The 13,036-nt window shown below is 35.9% G+C and overlaps 2 protein-coding genes across 6 annotated transcripts; one reads left to right on the top strand and one right to left on the bottom strand.

The window, feature by feature from the left end:
* Nucleotides 1-875: 875 nt before the first annotated feature.
* LOC130988158 (uncharacterized) lies at nucleotides 876-7,679 on the bottom strand. 4 transcript variants are annotated; one of them, XR_009089992.1, is made up of 9 exons: nucleotides 5,201-5,715; nucleotides 4,688-4,830; nucleotides 4,313-4,584; nucleotides 3,897-4,051; nucleotides 2,803-3,065; nucleotides 2,447-2,509; nucleotides 1,901-2,174; nucleotides 1,411-1,576; nucleotides 876-1,187 (listed from the first exon to the last, which is right to left on the bottom strand). XR_009089992.1 is itself a non-coding variant. In XM_057911938.1 (9 exons), the coding sequence occupies exons 2-8, from the start codon at nucleotides 5,475-5,477 to the stop codon at nucleotides 1,920-1,922; spliced, it is 1,428 nt and encodes a 475-aa protein (XP_057767921.1). In that variant the 5' UTR covers nucleotides 5,478-5,632; nucleotides 7,541-7,679; the 3' UTR covers nucleotides 1,189-1,576; nucleotides 1,901-1,919. The 4 variants fall into 4 exon arrangements, 3 of the variants coding, with proteins under 3 accessions (XP_057767921.1, XP_057767920.1, XP_057767919.1); XM_057911938.1 differs by lacking the exon at nucleotides 876-1,187 and adding an exon at nucleotides 7,541-7,679 and having other exon boundaries at nucleotides 1,189-1,576; nucleotides 5,201-5,632; XM_057911937.1 differs by lacking the exon at nucleotides 876-1,187 and having other exon boundaries at nucleotides 1,189-1,576; nucleotides 5,201-5,769.
* Nucleotides 7,680-7,704: 25 nt separating this feature from the next.
* On the top strand, nucleotides 7,705-12,818 carry LOC130988160 (protein OS-9 homolog). Of its 2 annotated transcripts, XM_057911939.1 has the most exons (8): nucleotides 7,705-8,050; nucleotides 8,714-8,790; nucleotides 10,538-10,741; nucleotides 10,956-11,027; nucleotides 11,578-11,693; nucleotides 11,793-11,859; nucleotides 11,934-12,040; nucleotides 12,387-12,818. In XM_057911939.1, exons 1-8 carry the CDS (start codon nucleotides 7,957-7,959, stop codon nucleotides 12,553-12,555), a joined length of 906 nt encoding a protein of 301 aa, XP_057767922.1. In that variant the 5' UTR covers nucleotides 7,705-7,956; the 3' UTR covers nucleotides 12,556-12,818. The 2 variants fall into 2 exon arrangements, with proteins under 2 accessions (XP_057767922.1, XP_057767923.1); XM_057911940.1 differs by lacking the exons at nucleotides 7,705-8,050; nucleotides 8,714-8,790 and adding an exon at nucleotides 8,868-9,394 and having other exon boundaries at nucleotides 9,486-10,741.
* Nucleotides 12,819-13,036: the final 218 nt, after the last annotated feature.

The raw sequence follows: 13,036 nt of genomic DNA, 5'->3' as shown, positions 1-13,036 counted from the left end.
TCTTTTTATGAATTATATAATCAAAGAATGTATCAACAATTAGAAAACAAAACATCGTCTAAGCTTAATCCAAAAAATAGAAGTGTCCGATAAAACTTGAGATGAAAAGAAGATAATCAAGTAAATCAAATATTTTAAACTTTATTAAACTAAATCAAGTTTGGAAAAAAGAAAAAGAAAAAACAAAAATGAAGAAATTATGAGCACCGCAAAATGGGTGAGCACTGAGCACGTTGTCGATGGGAATGGCAGAGCATGACATGTGAACAAAAGTAATAAATAATTGTTGTTTGCTTCACAAATCTGTCTCTTTTTCTTTTTTCTTCCAGCTATGTTTACATCACTTGCAAGACAACTGTTCTTCGCTTAAAAATATAAGTATACATATATAGAATTTGATGAAATAAACACATAAAATCGTGTCTTAGATCTCACTAAAAATAAGGGGTATCATTTGAGCGCTTCCATATATATATATATATATATTGCTTCGCACACCAAGATTTATATACTTTCTATTACTACCACCAATTCTATTCTCTTCTTTCCTTATTTATTCGTTTAAGAAATATTCTCCTCTTTATTTTGGTTGCTTCTATTGCACTCAAATTAATGTCACCTCCTTTGATTTTATTTATTAATTAATCGACGATTAAATAAAGTTACGCAAGTAGCTTCATAGGTTTGGACCATTCCTTGATTTATTAAGGTTTCAGATAGAAACAATCAAATAATATCTGATAAGTTATTATTTGATTAATTGATAAAATCAGCACAAGATTTAATTTATTTGATAAAAATCAAAATCTCCCGTACAAACAATTCAAAATATAAACATCTCGATATGTATATATATGATCTAGCAATTTAGAGAATTTGAGCCTCCAAAACAAAAGTAAATTTTTTTTGACCGGTCACGTTTTTGTTTAAAATTAAATCGAGTGGAATATGTCTAGTAGTTTTAGCACCTATAGATATCATCTAGCGACGACTACATCTACACCAAAACATACTCTTATTTCTCATGTAAAATTTTGACATTCCTAAACACATAAATCATGTTATTGATACACGTTTGAGGTTTGTCAGTGCAGATCTGCTCAAGGGCGACGGCAAATTGTGTGAGGAGGGGCGGCTGGTTCGATTGTGTGGGTGGTGAAGTTGGTGCAAACATGTATTACCTTCATCTACAAATAAACGAGCGAATTTAATTAAAGTTGCAGAAAATTTCTCAGAAAGCAGCAGCTGTGAGGCCATCTATCCTTCAGTAAATGAATATATATGCTCAAGAACTTTGTACAGGAAAGTGGTATTGGTTATTTAAGTCACAAATCTTGTTATTTGCTGCAGATGCTTGGTGTGAAATGGCCATAAAACAAACACAAGAATAAGTATCTTAAAGTGGCATACCCCAATCAGTCCCGCGAATCAATCATGGCTGGTGCAGCAAATCCAGTTTCAAGTAATGGCCTCAGCATTTCATGAATCCACCACAAGGAATCTTTTCTTGGAGACACAAGACCAAATCAGGTTTAAGAGCTGCATCGAAAGTTTCATGCCCTTCTGTAGACAGAACCTGCAATGACAAAGTAACTATCACTATGTAATGCATACCTTCCATGGTAGGAAGCATACAACTCTTTTTCACACTAGAAAGAGAGATATAGACAAGACATTGTAGAACTTAATTATTAGAGATAGCCATGCCACAATCATGTTTCATATGTCATAAGAAGAATTTGAAGCAGACATGCCACATCACATCATTGATTCTTAAACTTTCACAGAACAGTTTTTCTCATCACATCATAGAAAGCTCGTCATGTGAGAGGTTGTAGCATTTATGTAAGCTCATCCACGTATCTCATCATGTTTGCAGGTTAAAAGTTCTGCCTAGTACCTGAGAGGTGGTTTCTGAGTTAGTTAATTGATCCCTTTGCCTTCTGCAGAACATCCTTTAAGACCAAGGATATTCTATGTGACATATGGTGTTCCAGAAACATTTCTTTGACCCGAGCGTAACCCTTCATCCCCATTGTCCTTCTCATTTCTACGTTTGTGGCCAGCTGAATGATGTTTTCAGCGAGCGGTGTTACACCTTCTTTGCCAGCTGGATGAAGCCAACCGGTTGTGCTGTTCACTACAATCTCCATTGTACCTCCAGCTGCAGTACCCTACAAGCATATGAGATATAAGTTCAGTGATATTCATAGGATAACCCAGCCAATCAACAAAGATTCACCTGCTGCCTAAAAAAAATACAAGTGATATTCATAGTATTTTAAGAATCTAGATATTTCATAACAAAATCGAGATGTAAAGATAATCTACATGACCCAGTAGTAGGACCTTGACTCTATATTATACAAGTGATAACCGAGCTTCGAGAAACCCCAAGTGTTGCATGCACAACAAAAAAACATAAAAACAATAGTGCAAATCTCACCAGTACAGGTAGCTGAAAAGCCATGGCTTCAATGGTTATCCTCCCAAAACACTCACCACGGGCCTACATTTACCAACATACAATGCTTTCTTCAGTGCCAAAACAGAAATTAATCTCATCTTTACATCCAAGTGGATCATATTTCTCAATACTGCATCTCTATTATCGTTCCAAATTTTGAAGTAAGAGAATGGTTTTCCATATCTGTTTCATGATGTTACCTAGCATTAAGATCATGTGAAATTCAATTATAACAATTTTTCATCAACGAAAGAGGATATAATGATATTAAATTGGAAAATCAAACACCCTTATACCAGAATGACACATGAAACATCTTCCGATAAACTAAGTACCTGTGAGTTTTGGACAAGAATATCAATTGAAGCCAGATAAGGTGCAACATTTAGTGTTTTGTTCACAAAGTGAACATTCTCCTGAATTTTCTTGTCAGCAACAAAGTTGCGAAGTTCTGTTTCAAATTTAGTCTGGGCACTCATGTCACTACCCACTATAACTGCATGCATAGGTGGCACTTTAAGTTTCCTCTCTTTGCTGAGTTGCAGAGCTTCATAGAAACCTTTAAGAAATAGATCCTGACCTTTCCCTCGGGAAACACCTGCAGCAACAAAGAACCTATAGCTGAGAATCTGTCTAGTCAATGCAATCACAAGTAACATAGTTTTGTGTTTTTTGTTTGAAATAGAGAATGTACTGCTTTATTAAGAGTTCTGAAGTAAAGGTTAATTTCTAATCTAATAGGGGCTTTAAGTAGAGATAATATTTCTTTACTTCAACATTTACACTGTTCACCCCAAAATATATCAGCTATAATTAGCATAATAATGCACATAGAAGTTTGAGAAGCAGAGGTGTACGGTGAATATTTCCTGTGATACTGGGGCCACTAGGCCCATTCGCTTCTCCATGCAGTGTCATAATTTTTATGAGGGCATTCCATTGTTAACAATCCAATAAAAGATAGAAAGTTTGTGCTCCTTAATCTGAAGGCATCAATCAGCTATGAGCCTATGAAGCAGAAAGAAACAAGCAAACTATATGGTCCAGTGACCTATCTTTCCGCATATCCACAGTTTCAATAACCAATGCATGCTTCTCTTATTACACTAGACACAAAGCAGGTCTTTGGTTGTTTCCTATATCCACTAACACATTTAAAACCGTCAATTTACAAGGAAAAAATTAACAGTAAAAAAATGTTAATCAGTATCTGTTCAAATCCATTTAGTTTCTGTTCAATTCTTGGTAATCAGCATCTGGACGAAACATATAGCCTAAATGCATATGTGAAAACTTCTATCAAAGTCCTCTCATAGTTGAAGGTCTAACATATTCAAAAGTGCCAATTTTCCATTAAAAGGAATAAAAGCAACAATTGCAGAAGAAATAGTCAAGAATAAACTAAGCTTTGACTGTTTAAAGAGCATACTGTTGATAATGGCAAACAAAACATCATCTTTCCGTATGCCAAGAGATTCCCTAATATGCTCCCGAAGGACCCTTCTGGCAACACTGTCTTCGGCTACTTCCATCAACTCTTTGCTATTCCCAAGGTGGACAACGTAGGTCTCAGGCATCTTTATCCTGCACCATTGGCAGAGAGAGAAAATATCAATCTCTTAGAATTGTCTGCAAGAAGAAACTGGAAAATAAGTACCTAATGGGATGCATTCAGGAAATTGCAGCATTAAAGGATAAAGAGCTGAATAATAGTGAAGTCGGCTAAGATGTGAATCATCAGCTAACTGAACATTTTTCTTCTAAATTATGTTGCAGATACACAACGTTTCTTGAAATAGCCAAACAGAACGGTAAGTATCTTATACAGGACGTGAAGTGGTATACCCTAATCGTTCATGAGTTCGGTTCTTCCAGTAGTCAGCAGTAGTTTGTGAATCAATCATGGCACCTGCAACAAAAGGGAGGTGCTTAACATACTCCAGTTTGAAGTAATGCCCTCGCATTTCATGAATCCACCACAAAACCTTGGGGAGTACTCGAGCAACATTTTCTTGGAGCACAGCATCCAGCCACTTGCCAGCCACGGCAGTATTTAAAATGACTAGATCAGCTTTAAGAGCTGCGTCAACAGTTTCATGCCCCTTTGCAGACATGATCTGCATTGAATGAAAACATCACTATTATGATTCTGATGCAATATATTTGGTTGAAGAATAGTGCTCAATTAGGTTGATATCAAGATTATGAGCTGAACTATACCTCCACTCCTCTGTCAGTCATTCGTTGCTCCAAACTGAAAATCACGTCATCCGATTCAGCAGGCTTCTGATTAGTGATCCAGACAACTCGTGTACCAACAGTTCTTAACAGAAAGGCAAGCTCCATTAGAAGTAAAGGTCCACCTGTCAAAATTTGTAGGAAAATGAACTTATCATTCCAGTCTCTTACAGATTTATTTCCAAAAGATTGGTGTTGTCTAAACAATTGTCACACTACGCATTTTCAAACATAACACACTTTTCGGAGAAACTGGTTAAAAGGTATGAACAAGAGAATTTAACCAAAGACCTAAACAAACACAAACTACGTATTTACAAGTCACAACCTTTAAAAAAAAAGTCTTGCATTTCTCAGAAAGTAGTCAAAACTCATATCCACGACGTGTTGGAATATCGTACCCGGACTCAGTATTGATCAATTACGCATTTCACAATGAGTTCCTATTAACAAGATTCTCGAAAAAATTATCAATTGTAGTAAAATTAGAAGTACCTGAGAGCGAGAGCTCATGCGAGACCATAAGCACAAACTTTGATTTCATAAAATCGAGCGATTTTTCTTCATTCGCAGCAGTGGTGCCGCCTGAGTTGAATGAGTGAATCGGAGCATTAAAATTGTGGTTGTCGGGGTACTCGACAGAGTTACAGGAATTGAATGAGGCTCCGATAAAGAACGCGAAGGCGGTGGAGAGAGCGATGCATAATAATATCATCAATGACCACCGCTTTTGGACTGGAATGAACGATGCCACCGTCGAATGCTTCGCCATTAGATTGTATATGTACAAGTAGAATGATCAACGATCAAATTAAGTACCTAATTGATGCACTAGGGCTCCAATTTGGGAATCTGAAGCAAAGTTGTTGACTGGCTCACTGTTTACTGCTTGGATCTAAGCTTCACTCTGCATTGCCGCATCTTGGCCTGCAACGACGTCGTTCAGATTGGAGTGCGTTCCCACTAGAAGTAAATTTTTTTTGAGGGGCCCGCTAGAAGTAAATTAGTAGAGCAATAATTATGAATTTTACTAAAACAAAACATTAGGGCCAGTTTGATAACGCAGTTAGGGCTCGTTTGATTTTCAGTAAAGGATTATGTAGGATAATTTGTAACCAGAATATTTAGCGTGGATAATGACAGATTATTAATACTGAGTTGATGCTTGCTATCATGACTAAATGGTAATGACAGATTATTAATACTGAGTTGATGTTTGTTATCATGGCTAAATATAGAATATCCTGGTTTAAGTTAATCCTAGAGGGAGGTGGTATTATTAATCCTAAGAAATCTGGATTAATAATATTGGGTCGTGAGATTAAAAACGGGTCATCCGCATTATTACTAAATAATATCAAACACTAGACTGATCTATACTAAATTAGCTAATACAGTGTATTAGCCAATATTAGCTCCTTAACTGGGTTTATATTTTCGTTTGGTAACCAAGCAATGGACCATGGGAAACCCGAGTTTAATGACCGGCCCGGGCCTAAAACACTGTTTCAGTGTAGAGGTGGCCACGGTTCGGTTCCCGGTTCCAAAAACTGGAATCGAAACCGATCCGAAAAATAACCCTCACGGTTTCGGTTCCGAACCGTGAACCGGCGGTTCCGGTTCCGGTTCGGAACCGCCGGTCCGGTTTGAACCGTTAGAACCGTCCGTTTTTTTTTTTTTTTTATCTAATTCGTATTATTTTATGTATTGTTGTGTAAAATTTAATGAAATTTGCTTTAATAAAATAAATGACACAAGAAAATATAAAGTTCATATACATTATTTTCTAAATTGAACTTATAATTCAAAGTTATTTTCTCCTTTTTTTACAATATTTATTTTATTTATTTCAAAGCAATTATTATTATGATAAAAAATAACTATCAATATGAAAAAATGTAGTAATATTTTTTTATAGATTACCTTTCATCATATTAATAGTAAAGGATTTTCTTAGGACAATAATTATTTGATCAAATATTTTCTTTATTTTATTTTAGTAAAGGATTTTCTTTATTTTCTTTTATTTTTTCGTTAATTTTTTATTTTCAGATTTTTTATATATTTTTTCTTTTTTCCAATTATTTCATCTTTTCTAAAAATATTACATTTATTCATATCACTTACGACAATAATTATTTGACCAAATAACTAAAATTACAAGTTTTCATGCGTAAAAATAACAATTATCGTGAAAAAAAATATTAATAATTTTCAAATATTACATTTCTTCATATGAATAATTAATTTTTATTAAGTCAATAATTACACTTTTTCTATTTTTTTTTATTTTTAAAAAATATTACCTTTATTCATATCAATGATTATTTTTTCTTACGACTATAATTACTTGACCAAATCATTAAAATTACAAGGCGATCTTGGGGGGCACAGTTCCACGGTTCTAACCGTGGAACCTTCGGTTCACGATTCCAAGGCGGTTCTGGGCACGGTTCCATCCCGGTTCCTGGTTCCACGGTTCGGTTCCGATTCGGGACCGGGAACCGGCGGTTTGAGAAATCCGAACCGGCTGAGCACGGTTTCGGTTTCGGTTCGGAACCATGTATCACGGTTTCGATTCCAGAACCCTCCCGGACGGTCCGGTTTTTCGGTTCGGTTCCCGGTTCCGGTTTTTTTTGCCACCTCTAGATGCGGCAATGACAGTAGATCTAGTTTAAAAATTTTCTCACAAATTTGCCCCTCAAATCAAATGGAAGAAAACACAACTTCAACTGCACTTCAATTTTCTCAAGCTAAAAGATCGGAGAATTTTGCAACTGCAACTTCAACACACTTCAATTTTACAGATCAGGGAAATTGGCAAGAAAACCCAACCTCAATTGCGACCTTCCACCCCTCGAGCTCGTTCGGGAAGCAGATAACCATGGACGACTTGATTGCGAAGCAGACGGGGATCACGCACTAGGAGATGGAGGCGATTCTTCTTGGAGTGGGTTCTGCGATTTGGAGTGTGAATTTTTTTTCTCCAAGAATTAAGACGCGCCTGAAATTTCTAAAAAATGTTGGGGGTATATTCGACTATTCATTGTATAATAACGATTCACTCATGCGCTATCAAACGCATAAACCGTGGCTGATGTGGCTGATTTTTATTGGCTTAGTCACGTGTGATTGTAAGCAGTCGAACTTCTCCGATTTCGTCCTCGGCTCTGATCACCGTCTTCGTTTGGGGGAAAAGTTAACATTAGGGCTTCAAAAGTTTCAGCTTCGGAAAGGCAAGTACCAAGACCATGAGATTTACGCGGTGCTGGATTTCCGCACTTCTTGTTTTTGTCCTCTTATGGGAGGTCGTATACTCGGATCAGACCATTTCAGCTCATACAGGTACCAATAAATAAAATTTTCATAGATTTTATTGCTGTTAAGTTTTCATTATGCTCAATCTCAATCTTTGCAGCTACTCGAAAATTTTCAGTGTTTCTTTGATTGTTTGCTCTTACTTTTTATGCCGTCTCAGAAGAGAAAATTTATAATCTGGAGAATTTCACAAGTTTTTGTTTAGAATTGTAATTAAGGGAATATAATGCTATTGCGCTAGTCCGTTTTGACTGTTAGCTACAATTTTCAATCTATTGTTAGACGTATAATTTTGTCATATGGATTGAATTTCAATGTATCATATGGGAATGTCTGGAGCTTCTGCAGAACTATGTAAAGCTAACAAATCAACGAATTAGAACTCAAGAGACATCATAATTTGAACTAAATAATTTGCAAATTCATTCATTTAATTTATAGACTGTATTGTATGCTTGGTGTTTGAGATAATTTGGGCAAATATCTAAGTATGTCCATAACCAGGACAATGTAGTTTATTAGAAAATGCTCTTACTAAGTAATTATGATACAACTGCGGCATGTGAAGTTTCCATTTAACTTTTGCCTTCCGATTGTTCCCAAAGTTATCTCTCGCCATCGTGGAGGTCTTTTCTCAGTCTGTGATATATTGCAATTGCAACTCCTTTTCACATGTATCATTGGATTTAGGTAGTAACTTTGGTCGGAGCTCTCGAGATCCGAAATTCAAAATTGAATTCCATACAGAGGACTCACCTTTCCCTCCAGTAAGTATCTCAAGACTGAAAAATTATCATTTTAACTTCTTGAATTTTGTGTCATTGCTTAACTTTTCCAAGATGGTATCATCACTTTCAGTTCTGATTGACATTCCATAGATGTGGGACATCTTGTGATGTCTTAAAACCATAGTTACCGGCCTAACTTGTTTGGATATCCAACCGGTGGGAAAAATATCCAATTTTGCTACTACTTGCTCAAGAGTTGACATTCTGTAGATGTGGAACATCTTGTGATGGCTTAAAACCATAGTTACCGCCTAACTTGTTTGGGTATCCAATTGGTGGGAACATATCCTGTTTTGCTACTACTTGCTCATGACTATAAATTTGTCCTAGACTTGACCATGATTGAGTCACTTCTCAAGAGAAAAGTCACCAGATCTATCAGTGTTGGTAGAAAAATAGTAATGGTTTCTTTTTGCAGGCAGAATTCTTTATTTCAATATAAACACTGTTAAAAAATCCTGAGAGGACTTACATCATGCTCCTTATTCCGAAATGTTCTTCAAAACTGTTTACTGGCTGTGGCAGCATGTATAAGGATTTGAAGAAAAAATTGTAGCATAGATGGTGGCATCCATGGAAAAAGGTTTGTTTCAAATTGTCACTATAATGACACCATTGAGAGATTTAAGATCATGGAGTAACTGCCATTTAATATTGTGACCCTTGGTTAGCAGGAACTAAGATTAGCAAGCACTGGGTTGGCTCAACTTACACCTTACCTTTCTATGAGTGGAAGAGGATCTATTTTGTATTCTGGACAGAACAATCAAATGTTGTGTTTTATTTGCAACATGCTTCATGACAGACCTTATACCTGCTTCTAGAATCAGCCCTTGTGATTGTTCTTTAATGCAAATGAATATAATATTAATCTTTATTAAAATCACTGTTAGAATAATTATAGGCTATATGTTTGTATTGTATGTGTATTTTCTGTGTGGGTTAATACTAGCATCAACATTTTTAACGTGTTAAGCAGTGTTGCATGTCTTTTAGTTATTTGATCATCAACATTTCTGCTTGACTAGGCTCATGCTAAGCTTGGACCTTCTACGTTGGCATATATATAAATCACATTTACTGTTAAGAGATTCTAGGCTCTAGTAGTTCGCTTTCAATTAATCTTAGGTTCATGGCACGAAAAGTTCTTCAGTCGGGTAATGTGTATTACACATGCCTTTTTTTATTTGGAGCTGCAATTGTTTTTAAGTCACATGAATGAACCATGTAATTCTCGCTTGCAACGTACTACAGTCACTAGAGTAGTTACATTTTCCCTCCTTTGAGGGTTATGTGATTCTTTTTGTGGTTTATGTTATTTCTCCCCATTGAGGAATAGCATTTTTTCATAAGTTCTGGTGTCACCTTCACTGAGTTGCTCTTATATCATAGGAATGTAGAGCACAATTGCCCGTTCCTAGGAACATAGGAACTTTAAAAAAAAAATCAGTTAGCCTTTGTCAATATTACATGGTAACTTCCCTCAGAAACAACAAAATTCATTACATGGTTACTAGTCTATGCCAATGGTATAGGTTTTGTCACTTTTCATCATAGGACAGCATTTTTTGGCTCAGCCCTGATACAATAATGGGCCAGAGAAGCAAGTTAAAGAAATGGGAAAAATCAGTGAACCCTTCATAGAATCGGTAGATGAGTAGATATGTAGTACATTAGTTTATGTATCTGCACACAAAATTTTATGGCTAATTTTCTATTTTCCCAGGATGAGGACCAAGAGTCTATTATCATGCCCAACAAGAATGGAGAAAAGTTCCTTTGCTTTTTGCCTAAAGTTCAGAAATCCAAGAGTGGGAAGCCAGTTGCTCAACAGAACTTAAGTAGCATGATTATGGAATCTGAGACGCATATGAAACTGAAGACACCAGATGAGCTTCTAGAAGTGCTGAAAGATCGGTGCTTTATTAGGGTAAGAATTTCATCACCAAAATAGAGAATAAATCATGGAAAGCTAGAAGGATTCAATTAAAGCTTAATTGATTTTACAAATGAGCTAATTATTGTTATTAAGGTTTCCTTGATTTTTAAAATTACTGGAGATTTCATTATTTTTGTTTCTATACTATTTGCAGCCTTCTTTTTACGGTATGGATAGGCTTACATTGTACAATATTTGAGTGCAGCAAGAGGGATGGTGGTCATACGAGTTCTGCTATCAACGGCGATTGCGACAAATTCATTTGGAGGATGAAAAGGTAGCACTTTTCTCGAGCAAAATGTACACAGCTTCTTCTCATATATATTTAGATATTGGATTCTTCTACTTCTTCCAGCAACCCTTGTTGTTTGTCTTATTGATACCCTGAGGATTTGCAACAAATACCAATTATTTTGTAGCCTTAAGAGAACAGCATCGGCCATCCTCAGCATATTGTGTATCTTAACATCTAGTCTACTTGAATATATGTGAATCATTTAATCTTAAAAATGTCTTAACCGATTTTTGTGTTATATATCTGTTACTCTGGTCTATTTTTTTTTTTTTTGATCGGTCAAAGTCATGTTAGATGTTAGTAGTTAGTTCCCCATCCACTCCAAGAACCACCTTATCTCTCCATTCACCAAACTCCACCCTTATATCTCCAATCACCAATTCGTTCCCAAGAGGAATCGAACCCGGGTCACTTCACTTAAGTGAGGACCCGGTGGCCAGTGGGCTAAGTGTTACTCTGGTCTATTATGTCTCTCATTTTGGTCTTGACTCCATGTCAATGTAAATGAGGTCTCACCTTTCATGTTTTGTAGGTGGTTCAAGAATTTTTCTTGGGAGTATATGATTCTGAAGCTACAGAGGCTCACAATCAAAATCTTTCTGATGTATCCATATTGAAGGATCCTCGCTCAAAAGATGCATCTCAAAGGTATGAATTTCAGTTTTACATTCAAAGGACTCCCTGGAAATATATTTAGCTGCTGAAAAACTGTTGCATAAATCCTAACCTTATTGTTACAATGTACAGGTATCATGCTCATATCTTTAATAACGGAACCCTCTGTGATTTAACAAATCAACCACGGGAAACAGAGGTAAATGTTTATTTGTGTGTGCCTATCTCAAATCGATCGCCAGGATAATCATATTATCTGGCTTGTAATTTCAGGTCAGATTTGTGTGTTCTGAACCCAGAGCTATGATAAGTTCGATTACGGAGTTGTCAACATGCAAATATGCCCTCACATTTCAATGCCCGACACTTTGCAAGCACCCGTAAGACTCTCTGCCCTGCTATCTCTTGTAATACATACATATGCAGTGTGTGTCTATCTGTGGTCAGGAATGGATGGTTTGAAATATCATTCAAAGTAGAATTTCACTTTAGCTTTTTTAATTTCATTACTTTATCATCTCATTAGATACAAGTTCTTTACTTCATTTATCTTCATAAATTGGTTAACAACGGACATGTAGATCCATCTAAAGTAAAGGTTGATTACTGATTGCAGTAACAAAAAGTTAATATACATCCTTTAAATTTATCCACTTGGATAAAATAGAATGTTTTGGATCTCTGTTATGTTCTGCTTCTTGTTAACTGTTCTTATTTCAAATGTAGATTATTCAACGAAGAAAGACCAGTGTCGCACACCATTCACTGCAATGCTCTACAAAAGGAGGAACGGAAGGCACAGGCAGAGGATGTCAGTTCTCGAGGTGGGAAGATAACAATGGTCACTGATGTCGGGTATTCCCATGCTTCCACTCCAGAAGAATATGCAACATGAACTGTAACTATTATCGTGAGATTAATTATGTCAACAAAATGGCTGGGAAATTTTCGTCGTGGCATTAATGTTGGAGCTTTCTGAGCATTGATCTGTATAAACTGTATAACCGTAGTAACCCTTTAGGTTAAAAGAGAGTAGTAACTAAATTGATAGGTTTACAGTACGTTTTCAGAATAGTAACTTCTGGTTCAAACAATGGAACTTCTAAATGCATATATATTTTCATGATAAGTAGAATAAATGTTGTGCTTCAAACTTAATTTTTGGCCATCTCTCTATGGTGTGTTTTGTTTTCATCCCTCTAAATAAAGGGATAATATAATTATATATAAATTTATCACTTAAAGTGATTATATTTTTATATCTTGTTTGTTTTGAATGATAATATATTTCGCGGTGTAAAATTATAACATCCTCTCTTGGGTATAAAATTATTCCTTGTTCAAGGGAAAATACATTGCCCGGATTTTATACGGCA

The sequence above is a fragment of the Salvia miltiorrhiza genome, chromosome 6 (genome assembly GCF_028751815.1).
Source record: "Salvia miltiorrhiza cultivar Shanhuang (shh) chromosome 6, IMPLAD_Smil_shh, whole genome shotgun sequence".
Taxonomy (NCBI): Eukaryota; Viridiplantae; Streptophyta; class Magnoliopsida; order Lamiales; family Lamiaceae; genus Salvia; species Salvia miltiorrhiza.
This window is presented reverse-complemented; position numbering and strand designations above follow the sequence as displayed.